The sequence below is a fragment of the Chlorocebus sabaeus genome, chromosome 24 (genome assembly GCF_047675955.1).
Source record: "Chlorocebus sabaeus isolate Y175 chromosome 24, mChlSab1.0.hap1, whole genome shotgun sequence".
Lineage (NCBI taxonomy): Eukaryota > Metazoa > Chordata > Mammalia > Primates > Cercopithecidae > Chlorocebus > Chlorocebus sabaeus.
Window position 1 is genome coordinate 37379296 of NC_132927.1, and position 19742 is coordinate 37399037.

General features: G+C 36.9%; 3 protein-coding genes and 1 non-coding gene across 14 annotated transcripts in view; 3 read left to right on the top strand and 1 right to left on the bottom strand.

Moving 5' to 3' along the window:
• The window catches only part of MNAT1 (MNAT1 component of CDK activating kinase), a 241105-nt gene extending 238834 nt beyond the window's left edge, over positions 1-2271 (top strand). The window contains exon 8 of the mRNA XM_007986886.3: positions 1822-2271. Within this exon, the coding sequence (XP_007985077.1) occupies positions 1822-1942 (121 nt within the window). The 3' untranslated portion in view covers positions 1943-2271. The remainder of the gene's footprint in view (positions 1-1821) is intronic.
• Positions 2272-7957: 5686 nt separating this feature from the next.
• LOC119619233 (U6 spliceosomal RNA) lies at positions 7958-8063 on the top strand. The gene has a single exon (XR_005235649.1). It is a non-coding gene; the product is annotated as a U6 spliceosomal RNA (small nuclear RNA).
• Positions 8064-8617: 554 nt separating this feature from the next.
• On the bottom strand, positions 8618-14724 carry TRMT5 (tRNA methyltransferase 5). Of its 2 annotated transcripts, none has more exons than XM_073011055.1 (5): positions 14615-14724; positions 12836-13491; positions 11107-11231; positions 9079-9730; positions 8618-8801 (listed from the first exon to the last, which is right to left on the bottom strand). In XM_073011055.1, the coding sequence occupies exons 1-5, from the start codon at positions 14707-14709 to the stop codon at positions 8716-8718; spliced, it is 1614 nt and encodes a 537-aa protein (XP_072867156.1). In that variant the 5' UTR covers positions 14710-14724; the 3' UTR covers positions 8618-8715. The 2 variants fall into 2 exon arrangements, with proteins under 2 accessions (XP_072867156.1, XP_007985084.2); XM_007986893.3 differs by having other exon boundaries at positions 14554-14670.
• A 38-nt stretch (positions 14725-14762) lies between these two features.
• The window catches only part of SLC38A6 (solute carrier family 38 member 6), a 116584-nt gene continuing 111604 nt past the window's right edge, over positions 14763-19742 (top strand). For 9 of the 10 annotated variants that reach the window (XR_012090978.1, XR_012090979.1, XR_012090981.1 and 6 more), the window contains exons 1-3: positions 14763-14973; positions 16070-16200; positions 18267-18340. Coding sequence is in view for 4 of the 10 variants with exons in the window: in XM_073011057.1 (XP_072867158.1) it covers positions 14869-14973; positions 16070-16200; positions 18267-18340 (310 nt within the window). In the remaining 6 variants the exon portion in view is untranslated. The other variant, XR_012090983.1, reaches the window with a different exon arrangement.

The following is a 19742-nucleotide window of genomic DNA, read 5'->3' on the forward strand; positions in this document are numbered from 1 at the left end:
TAGTCTCCAAAGTGGGATGTGTCCCAGGAGGGTATGTAAGATGCAGTATAGGGAAAAAATATTAAAACATTCATTAATTTATTTAGAGACAGAGTCTCACTCTGTCACCCAGGCTAGAGTGCAGTGGCAAAATCTTGGCTCACTGCAACCTCCACCTCCTAGGTTCAAGTGATTGTCCTGCCTCAGCCTCCTGAGTAGCTGGGATTACAGACATGTGCCACCATGCCTGGCTAAGTTTTTGTATTTTTAGTAGAGATGGGGTTTTGCCATGTTGGCCAGGCTGGTCTTGAACTTCTGACTTCAGATGATCCGCCCACCTTGGCCTCCCAAAGTGCTGGGTTACATACAGGCGTGAGCTACCGCACCCACCCAGAACTTTTATTTAAATACTTTTATTTCATCCTTTTTCTATTTATATTTTTATACTACACTTACTATATTAGTATCTTATGTATATAACTATATATAGTAAAATACTATATATAGTAAATGTATAATGTTTATAACATAAATTTACTATATATAGTATAGTATATTATAAATATATAGTAAAATTATATATATAAAATACTATCAAAAATGTTTTTTTGTTCAATATATATTAATTCTCTTCTTCTTTCCACTTTCCTCTTTCACCCTTGGCAGAGAAGCAAAGGATTGAGTTAAAACCTTTGTGGCAGTGTTAATAAATTATAGCTAATTCCAGGAACTTAGCTGCATCCTACCTTGACCCATTTTTTTCTATTGGACTCTTATATTGCTCTATATGTTTTAGTTACACAGGTTTATTAAACATGGATACAAATGAAAAACAGACTTGTTGTTATGTTAGAAGTTTTAAGTTGCTCATGCATTAAGATTTTGACACACAGGAAGTTTGAATGAATGAGTGAAAAAGGTTCCAAGTTATTAAAATGTTCTGGTACCTGATTTATTCATTTGGCATACCAGTAATTCTAAGGTGGGTGAAGCTCCTTTACTTCCTGAAGAATCAAGGTAGTTTCTTAAACTAAGCATTAAAACAAAGCTGGAATTATTTGTTTCCAGAAGTGTTAGTAGTCATGCTAACTTGTCCCTCTTTGGCTAGATTGCCCAATTTTTTTTTTAGTCCTGTTTTGTCAAGGTAGAAAGGTTTAATTGCTTTAAAAAACAAAAATTGTGTGTGGTTGCAGAAAAAAATTGTACTGTTATATTGTTCTTTGAGATCAATGAGACTTTTCTGTATTTACTTTTTCAGACATTATTTTGAACTCAGGCTCAGTCTCAGAGATTTCTTCAACATGTAATTTTCTAATGTTTCCTTTCCTCTAAGGAATGAGACAGTATATTCTTGGAATATTGAAGTACTTTTGAAGTAACTCATATGTTTTCTCCTCTCTTCCATTTGTTTAGGTATTTAGGGCTTGATTTAAAACACATTTATGTAGATATATCAGTAATATAATAGTATTGTGATACTGTTTATTTCTTAGCATATGCCAGGAAGGAGAGCATTAGTTAGGTGTCCAAAAATCAGCCAACAAAACGAATCAGCCCTGAAAATTGTGAAGCAGTGAATATTTTAGAATTATTTTTGAAACCTCTTTCAGAACTGTTTTTAGATCCCGTGGTAATTTGCTATGTAATTTAGTACTAGTTTAGGCACTCCATGTACAGTTGGCATGTTTCCTTTTGAAAGATAATTATTTATAACAAAAGTCTGAATATTTCGATCTCGGAATTCCTCTTTAAAACTTGAATCAGCTTTACTATTGCTTTTTAAAATGTTACCAATTTATATTTGCTTTTTATATCAATGCTACACTTCTTGTTTTGTTTTAGGTATTTAAACCATGTCAGAGCTGCCTCACCACAAGACCTTGCTGGAGGTTATACTTCTTCTCTTGCTTGTCACAGAGCACTACAGGATGCATTCAGTGGGCTTTTCTGGCAGCCCAGTTAACCATTTATAAGATTTGGACCTTGGAGCTGAACCAGTGAGCTAGCAAAAGTAAAGCAGACTTGTAAAATTATAGCTATATGCAGCTGCACAACACAGTCCTACCACTAGCAGCTGTGTTAAAGTATTTATAAAGAGAAAATTTCAGAACTAACTTGAGGAATATAGGGGATATATGTTTGTGAAAAAGAATTTTTACTTATATTTTTCAGAGGATTTGACACAATAAGCCTCATCTGATGGAAGAGAGGAATAAATAAATCACTTATATGTGTTTGAGGTTGACAGACTTATAAAATCTTTTTAAAAAATAAAGCTATAATTTATATTAAGTTCTGTGGTTTTTCTCTTATTACAGTGTTTTACTTGAACACATTTTAAATACCATTTTGATTACAACATTTACTGTTAATATCCAACTCTATTATTTCTTCTCATAAAATGTTCCCCCTTTTCCTAATGTCTTGTTAATACTAGTCCAGACAAGTGGATATATTTCCTTTGACCAAGTTATGGCAAGAAAAACCTGACCCATGATAATGTCATTCCCTCAATACTAAGAACTCAATGCCTGTTTTAAGCAGTGGAAAATGAGGCAAACCTTGATCAAGGTGTTATAGTTCCCAGCTGTGAGCCACACTCAGGATAAAACAGAGCCCAGCATTAACCTGCTTTAATGACACATTCAAAGAAGTAAGTTAATAAAATTTAATACATAAATGACACGTTTCACCTCCAATGTAAGCTCATTTTATGATGAATCCTTTGGAGACTGGAGAAGGTACATTTTAAGTACAGTTCCCCATGTATAAATTGTATACTGATACAGTTTTTTGTTGAAACTTCAAAGGCTTTTATTACCAGGGTTTTGCTTAAAGAGTTTAGATATGAATAGGATGCTATTTGCAGCATCTCAACCTTGTATGAGTCTGTTACACAGAGCATTGGATATGGGATATAGTTTCTTAAGGAAATTAAGGGATTTCCTATCAAATCTCTAATACAACAGATACTAGTTTTATGGGTAGAAACTTAGGTGAAACAACACTTGTGGTTACATTAGGATGGACTATCCATATGTAACAACTCCATCTTATGTTACTAAGCAGGTATTAATTAATTTTAGCAATATATCTTCAACTTTATTGTACTTCTAATTATCTCTGATAAATGAGAAAACCAAGGCATCAAATAATTGAGTAGACAAAGATCATAATCACAAGTTAGTAAAAAGCCAGAATTAGAATACAGATTTTTTTTTTTTAATCGAAGTCCAATTCCATCTACATTCTACCAGACTGCATATCCTATTCCTGTATCTATTAGGTATTCCCAACTGAGGATTAGTGTTTTAAGTACAGTCTATAAATCTCTTCAAAGAATAGTTAGAACATTGAATGTAGAGTTAAGGCTTTGCAGCAGCCAATTGCAAAAATTAGGAATCCAATATTTTGAAAAGAAACACTACTGCTTGTTCTCATACCTTTTATAAATGTATTTTAAAAAGAATGAACTAATTAATAAAATGTATCAAAGGCTTTTAAGATTTGTTTTGAGCCTGCCTTATTGTGCAAATTGCATGCACCTGGTTTGGCAAATAAATTCCAAAACTTTTATACATTTGTAAATATTTTGCAGTTGCTATTGCTGTACTTAGTTCCATAGGCCAAATTTAGAAGTTAACTGACCTTATTTGATCAAAGGGAATGGTGAAAAATAACTTAGTGACAATTTACTGAGGTTTAGTGAATTCACTGAATCTACTAAACAACAGAAACATTCTAAATTGATGTGCTTATCCCCTACCATCCGAGTGATTTACTCTCAGAGACAAAGGCTGTACATATCTTTCATCTACATAAGTCTTCAAGTATTTTATGAGTACAGAAGTAACAGTTAACAACTACCGTATTACCTGTGTCCCAGGCACTGTGCTTCATGCTTTGTGTATTACCTAATCCTCAAAACAGTTCTACTAGTATTTTCTCCATTTTAACAGATGAGGAAGCTGAGACAGAGGTTAGGTAAGTTGCCAACAGTCATATAACTTAAAAATAGCAGAGCTGGGATTTGAACTCAGGCAGCCAGACTCCAGAAGCCATGCTCTAGAGATGACTGTCAAACAACTGCTATGCTAAAACTAGTCCTGGGTAGTCAAACTTCATAAGACTTCCAGGAAGTTCTACAGATCAAGTATCTAGATCTTTTATGGGATATAAATGACATCAACTAAATGATCTTGTTAACGTCCTAAGAGAAGTTCTGAGAAATTCATGATGTAGAAAATGATTTTACTAATAACTATACTCCCTCTTAAGCAGATATTAATGGTACAGAATACATTTACATCAGTTAGTATACATGATTACTTAGTATTCCTTAATTTGATTCAATGAATATTTCACCTATGCTTCTCTTAGAAGTTGTCTTTAGGCTGTCAACAGGTTGTCAGATAATTATTTTAAAATCCAATTAAGGTGGTAGAAAACCTGTCAAAAAGTTAACAAAATTAAAAATTGTATCTAATGAGCTTTCCAGCTTTCCAGCTGTCATTTTCGAGTAGATTCATCAGGAATTCATGTACTAGGTATCATATCTGAAAGTTTAGGGTAGACCTAGATTTAAATAATGAATAATCACATATTCACTTATCCACTCTGAAAGAAAAGGGGGAAGTTAAAAAGTTAGTAGATACATTCAGGGATTCTGTTTTCTTTACAATTACATATTGCATATTTTGTCCAGAGTAACTAAATGGAGACAAGAGTCTTACTACTTTACATGTATGAATAAGAACATCATTTGTACTCATACTTTATAACCTAGGACATCAATGTACAACACTTCGGTTGTTTCAAAACAATTTGAATTAAGTAAGGAATGAGTGCTCAAGTTCATTACATCCCTATACTGCTTACTATTTATTGCCTTCATTTCTTTACAGGACCTGCCAGACTTCTGAAAGCATTTGAATTTGGAATTAATGATCTAGATTAGGGTTCTTAAACATTTTCTGTAGGGCCAGATAGTAAATATTTTAGGCTTTGCAGGGTAACAAGCAAAATCGAGGATATTATGTAGGTACTTACAGAACAAGCTAAAACAAATTGCCACACTTTTTTTTTCTTTCAAACTGTATCCAGCTTTATTAAAGATACTTTCCATAAACAATCATGGTATTTCAGGCAGGACATGGGCATACAGTCATTAACAGTATACAACAACTTTCAAATTCTCTTCTTCAATGGACTATCAAAAATCAGCCACTATAAAACCCAATGAAGTCTTCATCTGATGCTCTGAACAGGGAAAGGTTAGAGTGACAGTTGACATTTCACATTTAGCATGTTGTTTAACAACTTTTCACAAGCCAACCCTGACTTTCAGGAAGTGAAATGAAAATGGCAGGATTTATCTGAAGATCCACAATCTAGAAACGAAACCACTCCTCTTTTGACAGGTGCCATCTCAGTGGCATCACTGGAAAGTCCAGATTGCCAGACACACTGGTAACCAATGACTGGGGGTCAGGTCCCAACAGATGTCTGGGCTTAAGGGAGTTAAGTCTATGCTGAAAGATGGAAAGGGAAAAGAAGACATAAAAACGATTTGTTTTTCCATACCATAAGGCTTTTGTGCCAAGGTGGCCATGTGTGTCAAAGTCAGGGAATCCCTCCTCCTGGGAGCCAAGAGGAAGTCTCTCAAAACTAGAAGGGAAAGGTGTTTTCCCCACATCAGTTCAGCTTCAGAGACATTCTATTAGTGACATATGCCCCTTCCCCACAAAACAACAATGAAGTGTTCTGTGTGCTAACAACATAGCTTAAAAAAGTTAAAATTCTGCGTTTTTATAAAACTTGATAAAGAATAGTATTTCAAACCGTACAGTCACCAGAAGTACACAGCTATCAAAAATGCACACAGTTCACCTGGGATCTCCAGCACCTTCCCCCTCCTTGGCAGCATCAGCTTTTCCCTTTTTCCCTTTGGGTACTTCTCCCTTCTTTGCAGGGGCCTTTTTAGGCTTGGGCTCTGGCCATGGAAGAGCAGGTTTAGCAGACAACCTCGCGGATGTTCTCTGTGGTTCGTCCTTCACCTTGGCTTTATCTCCTTTAGCATCCCCTTCAGTCTTTCTCTTGGGCATGGTGGCGGTGGCAACGGCAGCGGGATGTGGGTGCTGGGTGCGGGACGCAGCAGCGCGCGGGCTTTGGTCGGTCCAGGGGTATCATTCTTGCCTCTTCTTCACGCTGCTCCTACACTTTTTGACAACATTCAAAATATAGTCCAATATTTTGTAATGCCTTTTTTGGTGAGAATAACATTGCCTTTAATTAGGGTTCTAAGTAAGTGTTCCCTGTGATCAAAATCATTTGTAAATTACTGCCTATTAATGGTTATCATTAACCATTATTAACCATTAATACTAATGGTAATGAGATTTTACACATTTCATCTTTAAAAATGTCTTCTCATACAGACAGGTATTGCCAAATACTGCTATCAATCCAGGAGCAGATGAAATTAACTGAGTATATTCATCACTTGAAAAGCATTTGTAAAATTCTGTTAGATTTCTTCCCTTGAAATTTGCCTTTTAGCATGTCATTATTTTAATCACTTCTTACCGAAAATTAGGTTGAAACGCCTCAATTGCAGTTAAATAGATTTTGAAATAGGGAAATTTCCTTTGCACTTGCACCCAGGTTCCTAAAAATGCTGAACTCAGAAAAGATATTCACTACAATCTGTGAGAATGGAAATCTTGTTTCTTGTTTTAACTTTTGATAGTATGACAAATGTGTAAGGATATTGTACTTCAAATATTGTGATTCAAATATCGATTGTCAAAATGACTGTATCATGGTATGTTTCATATTAAAGTTGTTTTGCCTTGTGTTTTAGGCCATTCTTGCATTGCTATAAAGAAATACCTGATACTGGGTAATTTATAAGAAAAGAGGTGTAATTGGCTCACGGTTCTGCAGGCTATAGGAAGCATAGCACTGTCATCTGCTTCTGGGGAGGCCTCAGGAAGCTTTTACTCATGGCAGAAGGCAAAATAGGAGCAGGCACTTCACATGGCGAAGGCAGGAGCAAGAATGTGTGGGGGGCGAGTGATACATACTTTTAAACAACCAGATCTCATAACTCATTGTAAGGACACCACCAAGGGGATGGTGCTGAACCATTCACGAGGGCCACATGTAAGTGCTCACGCCTGTAACTCTAACACTTTGGGAAGCCGAGATGGGAAGATCTCAAGCCTAGGAGTTCAAGGCTACATTGAGCTGTGACTGCGTCTCTACACTTGAACCTGGGCAACAGAGCAAGACCCTGTTTCTAAGTAAAAATAAAAATAGAGTCAAAGAACCATCCAGAATCATTTCCTTTTTTAAGTGACTATTTATGTTGCTTTCAATGTCCTTAACTCTTTGAGCAACTGTTCTTGCCAAAGGCCAGTAATCAAGTTTTTTTTCTCTGGACATATTGAGCTGCTGCATCCAAACATAATTAATTCACACCATCAATAAATGGCTTTCTTTGCTTGGCTAACAACTGATTCACTTACTTACTTTGGTTGCAGTCTCATTTTCATTTTGTGAAGAAATTCTGCTTTGATATTTCCATTTTACATTTTCTAATTTTTCTGACAGTTGCTTGCCTGTGAGTTGGGAATACTGTGATGAGTGGTTTGTTTAGTAATGTCAATGGTTATTTTATTCTTTTAGCTTAGCTATAGATGCTTTGTCATCGAATTCAACATTAAAATAATTCATACCCTACTGTACCTTAAAAGTACAACAAAGTCCACTTTTCTTGTTTTGCTATAATAGATATGTTCTGGTAATAGAAAATAAAATGTGGGTTCACGTGATATACATGGCACTCAAAATGCTGTTGTTACAACCACGTCAGTGATTTGTGATGTGCCAAACAGCAGTGTGAAGTGATGACAGTAACATTCAGTGTGTGTTGCAACCACACTCAACTCTGCTGTTGTTCAAGAAAGCAGCTGCAGTCCTCACTTCAGCAGCACATATACTAAAAAACTGGAATGGTACAGAGATCAGCATGGTCCCTGCGCAAGGATGACACGCAAATTCATGAAGCGTTCCATATTAAAAACAAAAAGCAGCAGCAGATGATATGTAAACAAATGAGCATGGTATGTTCCAATCAAACTTTATGAACTCTGAAACTCAATTTCTTACAATTTTTAATTTTTAAAACTGATACATAATAGATGTCATACAATTTTCACATGTCACAAAATGTTCTTTTATTTTTCAACCAATGGAAAATGTAAGAACATTATTAGGCCACAGGCCATATGAAAACAGGTGGTGGGCCAGATTTGGCCTGCAGGATGTAGTTTGCCTGCCCTGTTCTAAATAATTCCATTTTTTATTACTTTTACGGTGATAGTTAATCGGCAGTAAAGGAGTAGTTATGTAAAGGACAACTATAAAGTGGTGTTAGTACCTTCCTAGTCAGTACTCAATCACCCTGCCTTCAAAAATGATTTTCCCTGAGAGAAAATATTTATTCATTTATAATAAAATTTAGATATGTTATAAAATAATTGTATATTCTAATTTAGATAATAGGGAATGTGTTTGGTAGACTTAAAGTTTAATTGGTAATCCTCAATTTATAAAATAAGGCAAAGTATAAGGGTTCAATAGTAAAAACTGAACACTAAAATTTTATTAAATAATACACATTATATTTCACTACATGTAAGTCTGGTAGGGAGATGGAGAAAACATTTCCAATTAAGTGTTTGAAGCAATTTGTGTTTTTTCGTCTGAAAAGGCTTCAGCTGTCCTCTGCCGTTTAAGAGGTGGATCTTCATGATTCTCTGTAACAAATCCAGAAAACCTATTTTAGGTAAGATATTAGCAGTTGAAAATACTCTTAAAAAAAACAAACAATATAGGCATTTTTAATCTAGTCAACTTAGACATGAAATAACATTCTTGCAGATTTACTATTTTAATGAAATAGCCTTCTGTTAAGACTGAACAGAGTAGCTTTGTATTAGACTGAACTAATACTGCATTAAAATTTGTAAAACTGGGAGAACTAGTCACAATTGAACAGTAAGGTTTACATCTAATTTCCCAGAAACTGCTCACCTGGATTTTTGGTCTGGTTCTTGTAGAGTACAGCAGCAGGAATCTGAAAGCTGATGCACAGCATTTCCTTGTTTGGGGCCACATTTCTTACCAGGTGAACTGAACTGCATGCCTCCAGAGAAATGCCTAACACAGCTCCAGCCCTTTGCCGAACATCCTCAGCAGGGTTAGCATCTTTGGAAAAGCTGTAACAGTGCACTATGGGAAGGAACTCATTGCTGCATGGCTGTCCATCTAAAAGCCATTTGAAAGCACTAAGAAACTCTATAGCTTTTGCTGGCAAGTTCATGACAATGTGCACAGAGGGTTTTCTTTCTTTTGACAGACCCAGCAGCTGCATTAACTCTTCTTTGACTGGTCCTTGGAGGAAGTCTTTCCCATCCAAGTTGAAGATTTTCACCTTTTGGTCCACTTTATTTAATTTACAGTTGTGCAACAGCCATTTGTGAGATTCAGGATTGAGATCATTGGCAAATACAGTGCAGTTTTTCTTTGCTACTGGAATGGCAAAGGGCCCAACCCCAGCAAAAACATCAAATAGGACATCCCCAGGCTTGAGAAGCTCTGTGATACGGCTGTGTTCTGTAGACAGACGGGGATTCCAATAGACTTTTGAAAAATCAAATTCATAGGTATACTTGTTTTCTCGAACCTGAAAAAAGGTGTTATGCTTTTGGTTAATCTCCTTGGTCCTAAATCCTAACCATTGATGTTGGATAGGTGTGTAAACACACAGGCAAACACATACATATTTAAATTTACTACTGTAAGAGCCAAACAACAGTGCCTTTATAGGCATTTTAATTAGATTCCTGGTGTTTATGCTATTCCTAGGGCCAGTTAATATACTGCATTAGACTTCTTCGTGAGAAAAAGTCATCTCTAAAGGCAAATGGCTCTCTCTCTCAATCCTATAGGGCCATGGCCATAAAGTAGTTACCATATCACATGAGGAATTTTTCAGACAGGCCAATTAACTGGCTTAATTATACTCTTATGTCACCAGATAGACAAGACCTAAAATTTTGAAACAACACACCACCCATATCTTCATGGTGGGTAGCCAAGTTGCAGACAGTACTTCTATGCAGTAAACAAGTTTCCCTCCTTATTTAGTTTTGTGTTTATAAAAGGGAGCCATGGTAGATGTGTCACTGAATTTTGAGGTATTTTACTATGTTTTTAGACAGCTACTTGAACTTTGCAAATTTTATGTCTATAAATTAGAGTCAGTGTATAGAATGAATCATTCCCAGATTCTCTTTCCCAAATTTGGGTTTTCGTGGGTAAACTAAATATATACAGTGAAGCTAATTCTTGAACAAAAGACTTTTTAACATTTCTTTTGGGTTTATTGTAGTAGACACCTTATAAAACAGAAAATAAAACTTAAGTTACCGTCATGGAGTATGACCTCAGCCATCATCTTAAACTCATTAATATATGGATGAAGAACCAAAGGCCAGAAAGTTCCTAAGTTCTATAAATCTAATAGATACATCTTCCATCTTTTGCTTTCCAGGACCTTAATTCCCAATTTTTATGTATTTTTTTTTTTCCTCCTCCCAACCATATCAGATGCTTCTGGCCAAATTATTAAGGTTACAGAGGTGGAAATGTTTCTGCAGATTTCTGCCAACTAAAAGTCTTTCTGGGTATAACCTAGAAGATTTAAATATATTTCGAGAACTATTTTATACATACTGTTCTATAACTTACTTTTTATCACTTATATTGCTTTCTGGGAATTGTCCATTGTCAACCTATCATCAATGGACAACTTATTTTAACAAATATGCAGCTAAAAAAACTTTAGATGGAAATATTCCATCGTATCACTGTATGAGAATTTAACCAATTCTGCTGAAAAGGGTTTATCAATGTTATTCCATCAATAGCATATATAAGTGATCACATTCTCACATACTCATCAACACTGGCTGTTATAAGTATTTTAAATCTTTGTCATCTATTCTGATTCTAAACATTATATTGATATACATCTTACTTGGAGATAATAAAATATACCTTTGTCATCATGTTCTGCTCTCCAGATAGCACTTCCATATGGAAATTTCGGTACATATTGTCAATATTATTTATTTTATTTACTGCTGAGGTGATTCCTGGATTTTTGTCAATCATAACCTGGCCTAAAAGAAAAAATGAAAATCCATAAACTGCCTATTGGTTGCAAAATAAAAGCTAAAATTGTTAATATGAAACAGAAATGAGTTGTATTTCTTTTGGTTGATAGGTTGATAAAGAGTGCACCTACTGTGTGTAATGTGGCATGCAATTTAAAAAACTCAACAGATGACTAAAGTTAATGTCTGACAGTCGCCAATACACACACACACAAAATGTTGGGTACATTTTAAAGAAAACATTTTGAGGAGTTTGGGTCTACCTAATGTTTTTTCCATGTTTCACTGAATCTTTTCAAATGAGCCAATAAACAAGGAACCAAAAAGGTAGATCACAGGGAATTGGGAAAGAATGGAAAGAGATGTAAAGAACCCTGGCAACAAATGGACTCAGAAAACAGTAAAACATCTGCCGGTTCCACTGGCCTCAAGCCAAATGTCTGTTTTACTGTGGCTTTGGAACAAATGCCCCCACTTTAGAAATACATGCCAGCAAAACAATGTTTCCCAAAAAAAAAAAAAAAAGAAGATTCTTTAGAGTCCTATCTAAATTAAATGTTCATTTACTTCAGAGCAGAAAAGCTACAGAACTGGCATACTCATGGCCTTTTGATGAATCTATTTTTTTAGTTAGCACTTTAAAAAACTTATAAAAATCTATATGCTATTTCATTGCATAACTTGACTTGTAAATCAGCACACAGTACCCAATTATACAATATCCTGAAATACAACCATCATTTGTCCAATTTCTGATAATCAGATACTTGTTTTTTAATATAGTATCAATAAACAAATTAATCATTGTTCTTACCCTGTCTGCTTCATGTATCTGAACTCAACTTTTAAGGTATGTAATTTAGTTTGAAATGAGGAATGAAATTTATAAATTTTTAAAAACTAATCTGAAGGTCTATAGTAAAAGCTTTAAAATTACTACTGTATGAAAATGTTTCACTTTTAATATATGAGTGCCTCTATGAAAGAAAGCTTATAAAATGGGAATGCCAGAGGAATGTTTGAGTTAGGGTAGGCAGTGCCTCATAGGAAAGCCTAGACTTGATATTTGTACCCAGTCACAGTTACAAGGATCTGTTTAAGTATTTATGTTACCACTATCCATTATTACTCCCTTCATCAATAAAAACAAAAGAAATGTGTAACAGGACAGTATGGTGCTTGACATATTGTAGAGGCTCAATTGGTTGAATCAATGAAAGCATAAGTAAACATCTTGCACTTTTGACTATAAAGTACCCAAATTTATGAAACCTAGTATTTAACATAGCCCTGAAGGCCTAACAAGTCTTGTGTACCAAAAAGATCTCTCCTCAATGTAGCTGCCAAAGCATGTGATTCAAGTATAATCTACACTGATGTATTGGTGTACACAAAAGCCTGGACCAATATTTGGAACCTGCTATGATTCTAAAGAAGATATTCCAAAATGGCCCTTAAAAGAGGGTATATAGCTCAAGATCTAGCTTAAAGTTAACATGACAAAATGTTCTGCCTCTGTAACTTGGCGTTAAAAAAAATAATTTTTAAAGCTAAAATTAACAATTTGCAAATTCCCTTCAAATACATGAATATTACTATGACACACGTACCAATTAACTGTTTGAAAGGCAGTTGATGATCTCGAAGGTTCAGGTGTGCAATATGTCCAACTCTGCTAAATCCTGAAGTTACATCCTGACCTTCAGGAAGCACAGCTCTCAAGATTTCTTCTGACTTAAAGTTTTCATATGTTAGTTCCAAATTATATTTAGAGATCTGTGGACTGACATTAAGCTGCTCTAAAATACTGAGTTCTGCTTTTTCAAAGGAATCATGAGTAAATATTTTATAGGGATCCAACAAGATTAGTCTACTTTCTTTATCTTCTGGATCTTCAATCACACGTTTTATGCCTGGGCGCTGCAACGCTGCCCTTCTTAGGGATCGCATCAATCTACTGACTATTTCTTTCCTCACTTTAAGCACTGGAATGTTGACTGTCTTTTTAAAAGCTGTTCTATCAAGTTTTGTCATGCCTCGGACATCAGAGGGTGGTGAAAACAATTCAGAGTCTCTCTCATGTGTTTCTATTTCTGGCATGGTTGAGAATCTTTTTCTTTGACCCAGTAAGAAAATACCAGGTGATTCCGAAAGCGTCTGTGTCAGGGATGTCCAAGCTAGTGGAATCAACGATTTTGATTCAGTTATGCTATGGCGTTCCAGTTTCAGAAGTCTTCTTGAGAATCCAAATGGCCTCCATAAGATCCTTAAAAAATTTAAAAAAAATTCACACACGACAGCTTTTGAGAATAAAAATCTAAATTCTACTATCTCAAATAACCTGCTAAATGCTGTCAAAACGTTTAGTGGTGTGTGGGACGTATACTATCTTTTCCAGAACAGGACGACTTTTTCAGGAAGTCATATTAATGGTAGATAACAGTGGTATATATTAAATTTACACTTTCAATCCACTGCTGCCAGTTCAGAGGGCTTAGTGATCCATCAGCCATACTCAATGATCCTCTTCACCCACAATTTTCTAGATAATACATTTGGGATTGGAAGTATGAGTTAAATGGTCATCTGTAAATGAAATAGTCATTATACACGACCATTACTAGTGGCGATATTTATTAGGATAGTTTCATGGGTGCTTACTGTGTCAGATGCTGCGCTAAATGCTTTACGTACATTATCAATCTTGGGAGGTGTGCAGTACTGCACCCTCATTTTGTAAATGAGTAAACGAAAGCTCAGAAGTAAGGTAACCCATCCAAAGTCTCCCAGCTGGTTAGTGGCTAAGCATGGATTAAAACCTAGTTTTGGCTGACTTCGGTGCTTGTGTTCTTAATATATTGCTCTGTTGTTTGTTTTGGATGCTTTACTGCCACGTGTCCTGCCTTTAACTAGAGGCTTCTGTATTTGAGGACGACAGCTTTGCTCAGTGTTATATGCATAGTATCAGTTATTCACTGTCTTCTAAAATACCAAAGAATTTTGTAAAAAAAAAATACTTGTAAGGGGAAAGGGCCGTGTCCCAGAATCCTGTAAAGCAACGAAGTCTTTCACCGTCAGAGATCAAATTAGGTCCAAATGGGTGACCCTGGATAAATTACTATGAGTCTCGGTTTTCCCATCAGTAAAATGTGTCGAAAGGCTTTTGAAACATTCCTTACTATCCAGTACCTCGAATCTAAGCTCAGCACCTAGGCGGGTGGGTGACCTCACGATGTTTTTGTGCCCAGGCAGCACGAGGCGGAGAGCAGCCCTGGGCGGGCTGGTACCTCCCCTGGACCCTTAGCCCCTAACGAGGCCGCCACCTTACCAAAGCACCATTCCAATTCCCCACGTCGCTCTGCAGCTGAATCCGCGAGCCGACCCCTCACCTCCCGCTCCGGTACCGATCGGATGTGGGTCGCGAGTGGATGAGTTGGTCTTCTATGACATCATCACTATTCGCCGCGGAGAGGGCGAGCGTCATCAGATCACGTCGACTCGCTCCTCTCCTTCCCGGCCCTGGTGAAGTACGGAACGCCGGAAGGGCCGGGCTCAAAGCTCCGCCTCTGGCGCGACCGACTAGCGGAGCGCAGGGCAGAGGTAGAGGCTCTCAGATGGACCTGGTAGTCAGCTGGAGAGCGGCATGGAGGCGTCCTGGGGGAGTGTCAACGCTGAGCGGGGCTGGTATGTCTCTGCCCAGCAGCCTGAAGAAGCGGAGGCCGAAGAGTTGAGTCCGTTGCTAAGCAACGTAAGTGAACTCTGTTCGCTTCCCTGCGCTGACACCCGCCGACTTCCCTCAAGTGCCTGCCAAATAAGACCCAGAAAAGGAGGACCGCACCGGGAAAGGGGAGATGCTGGAGCCTGAACCCTGGGGGATGGGGCCCGAAAGCAGCCACCGAGATTCAGATGAGATTGGCGTAGTTATGAATGTGATAGCAGCCTAGCATACTCTAGAAAGAAAAGATGAAAAGCGTCGGGTGGAAGAGATGCAGCGTTTAGTGCATGATGGGATGAGCGGCCCTAGGATTATGTACTCACTGCTGTTAGTATCTTTGTCACCTTATTTTCTCCACCAGTCTCGTGAGGTCTTTGCAAGAGTCACAGGATTTTCCTTTTCCGACTTAGTCATGGAGGGAGGGAGAGTAATAAACATTTTAATACAGAAATTCTTAGCGGCAGAATGGAAGTGGCTTGATAGTAAGGGTATATAGCACGTTCCTGACCCTAAAGCCTGTGCAGTGGGCACTCCGCTTTTTAACTCGAGTCCTAGGCACTGTTCTCAGGACTTTGTTCCCAGTGCTGTTTGTGGGGAGGGGGATGTTTTCAGGGATACTGCCAGAACAACGTGAATTGCTTCTATTTATAATATTGTCGTTGCAAGGTATTCCTGACCATCCTTTCAGTTTGGTAGAACTAATTCATTAGATATATAAGTAGAGATTAGTTGTGCAGTCCGAGAAATTGAGGAGGAACAACTGTCCACGGCAGTCCCAGGTTGACTCAGCAATTCTTTAGTAATCACATGAGCTGAGGCCATATCCCTCCTCTCCCTCCCCACCCCATTCCTATCCTATTTTCATTTCTTGCAGTCACAAGGTTAGTCATGGCCCTTCCTGTACGCTACCTGTCTTGTGTACTGGTGGAAACCCTAGATTCCTGGAGCTGCACTAGTGGGAGGTGGGAAGGAAAGGAAAGGAAACTAGTGTTGGTTAAGCAACTAATATGTCATACAAAGCCTGGTGGTTTGCAGCTTTTTTCCATAATCTTTCATTTATGGAATTTCTTCACGAAATTTTAACTTCACCATCCAAACATTTAACATTACTAAATTTGTGTGCTTACAGGAACTTCACAGACAGCGATCCCCGGGTGTTTCATTTGGTTTATCAGTGTTTAATTTGATGAATGCCATCATGGGAAGTGGCATCCTTGGCTTAGCTTTTATTATGGCTAATACTGGTATCCTTGGATTTAGGTGAGTCTTCATATTTTACCATCACATTTTTTTTTCCATTTTGATAATATACTGAGAAGCAGAGAGAGAGATTCCAGAAGCTGCTATTATCCAATTTCTAATTAAGTTATTTCTGGGGTTTTAGCATTTTTCTTGCTATTCTTGTTGCTAGTCTGTACCTTGGAGGGATACCACATAGCTTCTTAAATACAAAAGTGTGACTAGTTTTTAAAAATGGGAAATTGATCCATATTTCATTTATAATGAAATATGCCACTTAAGAGTGGCATAGTCATTGTGTCTTCTTGGCCAAAATGAATCAAAGCCATGCAGATTAACTTCCAAATAGCAGTTTTGTGAGTGCAAATACAACACATAATCTTTTCATTCCTCGCTCTCTCTTTGTATTGTTAAGTAGCCTTATTTCACTTTCTGAGGCCAGGCGTGTGTTTTGTGCCTGTTCTTTTTTATGTTTCAGAACTTGGCTTGTAGGCCAATTTGCCCAAAATAGAAGACAATCCTGGATATTCTGTGCTCTCATAGTACTTTGTATATTCATTTTGTTATTATAATTGTTACAATGATATGTTTGAAAATTAATAGTCCCACTTAACTGAAATCCTTTATAACTGGAGGTCAAGGCAGGCGGATCACTGGAGCCCAGGAGTTTGAGACCAACCTGGGCAAGATGGTGAAACCCCATCTCTGCCAAAAATACAAAAATTAGTTTAGTGTGGTGGAGTGTGCCTGTAGTTCCTAGCTACTTGGGAGGATTGCTTGAACCTGAGAGGTTGAGGCTGCAGCGAGCCATGATCGGGCCACTGCACTCCAGCCTGGGTGACAGAGCGAGATCCTGTCTAAAAAATTTAAAAAATAGAAAAAATCCTTTGTAACTGGACCTTATCCTTAGCATCTAGCACTACAAGGCTAATAGAATGAATGAATGACAAGTTGGCTTTGTTTGTCAGTAGAAGCAGATCTATTTACTAGAAACTTTAAAATGCCTAGGGAGTCTCTTTTAGGTTTATTTCCTGCTTTTATTCCAAATTTTTTGATAAGCAAAGCAACTTTTAAGTAACCCACCTTGCTTTTATTATGGAATGTATTCAAAAACTTTCATTATTTTTAAAATTAAAAACTATATGTGACACCTTAAGCAAGACATAGAGGACTTGTTTTTGGTTCTCTTTGAAAAATCATAATTTATGCACCAGGGCTTACATGCAATATATACTGCTGAATGTGTGCCCACCCAGTCATATCAACCATCATTTTTGGTGATGCTAAACTCTTATTTTGTGAAGTTCCTGATGTCAGTTTAATGACATGTATACTTTTACCTCTCAATTTTGTTATTTATTAACAAGTATTAACTGGACCATAGAGAGAAAATTTCTTCAATGACTGGGGCAGTTCATTGGGGATAGCTGTATAGAAGCTTGTCCTGCCGGTGTGAATAGGAAATTATCTAAGTTTTTTCTTTCACACTGTTGGTGAGAGGACCTCAATCATTACATTGTTTGCACATTTTTCAAATTGCATCATTAGAGGTATGTTAACTACATTGGTTTAGTTTGGTTTGGAGAGTGTGTGTGTTTGATAGATGCTAGAAAATACAGTCTAAATAAATCTTAAATACACCTTAATAAGGTGAAGGTGTGATAAGGAGGTCCACATCACTGGAAGTAGAGAGGGGAAGGGAAAAAGAGAAGACAATGAGATTGCATAAGTAAAACTTCTACTTAGACTCAAAATAAGAAGAAAACCAGTCATAAAAGGGAAATATTGCAAGATTATTTAATGGCTGATTCAGCAGTCAGCAGACAATAACGCAAAATGCAGAAGTTTGCTTGTATTTTAAATAAGTTTGGTTTTTATTTCTTTTTTGATTTCAAAATCAGTATATTTTCATTTAAATAAAATGTGGTAAATACAAAAAAGTAGAAAAGTATCTTCTTAATTTCCTAAATGAACATAATTCAGCTACTCAGAGATAGTTCCTGTGAATATTTGACTGTTAAGAAATTTGTTTTGTAAAAAAGACAAACTTTTGGGAGGATTTGACCAGGTGTTCTTTTATGTTTTAGCTTCTTGCTGCTGACAGTTGCTCTCCTGGCTTCTTACTCAGTCCATCTTCTGCTTAGTATGTGTATTCAGACAGGTAAGTAAAAATATTATGCTGCTTCATTTAATAAAGCAGTCCCTTGAGTTTGTATCTACATATAGAATTGGATGTCTCAAATCTAATATCCAGTGAGCATACATTTTTATTAGATAGGATGATCAGAATGGAGAATTTGAAAAACCAGATATACAGACCCAATACTGTGGGAGAATATCCAAGCACAGGGTGGGAGGAGGTAACTAGCATTTTTTGCCTGCTTTCCTCCACAACGCATAACCTAATTTTCTGGAGTAGAGTAGATTATGGGAGGATCTAAAAGGTGTTCAAAGGATCCAAACCTTATGCTTATGGGGAAATCATTTTCTCAAGGAGAGAACACATTCCCAGAGCTACTGCTGCCTTCCCTGCCCCCGTCTACCTGCTAGTCAGAGGTGGGGATGGCAGAATTAGGATTGTAGGAAGTAAGATCACAAAGCTTTAATTTATTTAGACACATTTTGTATTTTTAATTGCAAGTCTAGAATAGGGTAGTTTCTTCCTAAGAGAAATAAGTATGTGCAGTTAATTCAATGTATTTGTGTCTATTTGTTTTTCCATTTGGAATTTTATTATGCAGTTCAGTCATGTATTGAATAAGTTCTTTTAGGATCCAACAAATAAAAGTATATGAATTATAGAAGTGCTTTTGTAAGGTTTTTCTTTTGTCATTAACAGATATTCTGTGTTCGTCAGTCCTGGTCTTTTTATCTGTCTAGTCTCTTTTATCTTTGGATTAGGTCAGCTTTGATGCAAAAATCATGGGTTTAATTCTTAAATGGATGAATTCGTTTTGCTCTATCTGGCCTTGTGATTTTCAGATTTTAAGAAGAAAAGTAGATACACAAAATAGATAAAAATGGATTTCTTAATTCATTTAGTATTTCTATAAAAGAATACCTGATTCTGCATAATTTATAAGTAAAAGAGGTTTATTTTGCTCATAGTTCTATAGGCTCTGCAAGAAGCATGGCCCTTCTTATGAGGGACTTCTCTGCTCCATCTGCATCTAGTAAGGGTCTCAGGCTGCTTCATTCAATGTGGAAGGTGAAGGGGAGCCAGGATGTGCAGAGATCACAGGGCAAGAGAGGAAGCCAGAGAGGAGGGGCATGCCCAGTTCTTTTTAACAACCAGCTCTCATGAAACTAATAAAAGTAAAAACTCACTCATTACCCCAAGTAAGGCACCAAGCCATTCATGAGGGATCTGGCCTCAGGGCCCAAACACCTCCCCTTTGGCCCTACCTCCAACACTGGGGATCTGATTTCAACATGAGCTTTGGAGGGGTCTGACAAACCAAACTATAGCAGTGAGGCTATTCTGTGCTGAAACAGGTAAGAGAAGCCCAGTGATGTTTCTTAAGAATTTTAAGGCTCTTCAGAATAATTCTGAAACCACTGCT

Bases quoted from the DNA above. Each gene is read 5' to 3' on its own strand.
- TRMT5 (XM_073011055.1), bottom strand. From the start codon at position 14,709: ATGACGCTCGCCCTCTCCGCGGCGAATAGTGATGATGTCATAGAAGAC. The intron at 9,731-11,106 runs GTATATTTTATT...ACCTTTTTTCAG, and splicing joins AGCAGAACATGATGACAAAG to GTTCGAGAAAACAAGTATAC. The intron at 8,802-9,078 runs GTGAGCAGTTTC...GATTTGTTACAG, and splicing joins GAACCAGACCAAAAATCCAG to AGAATCATGAAGATCCACCT.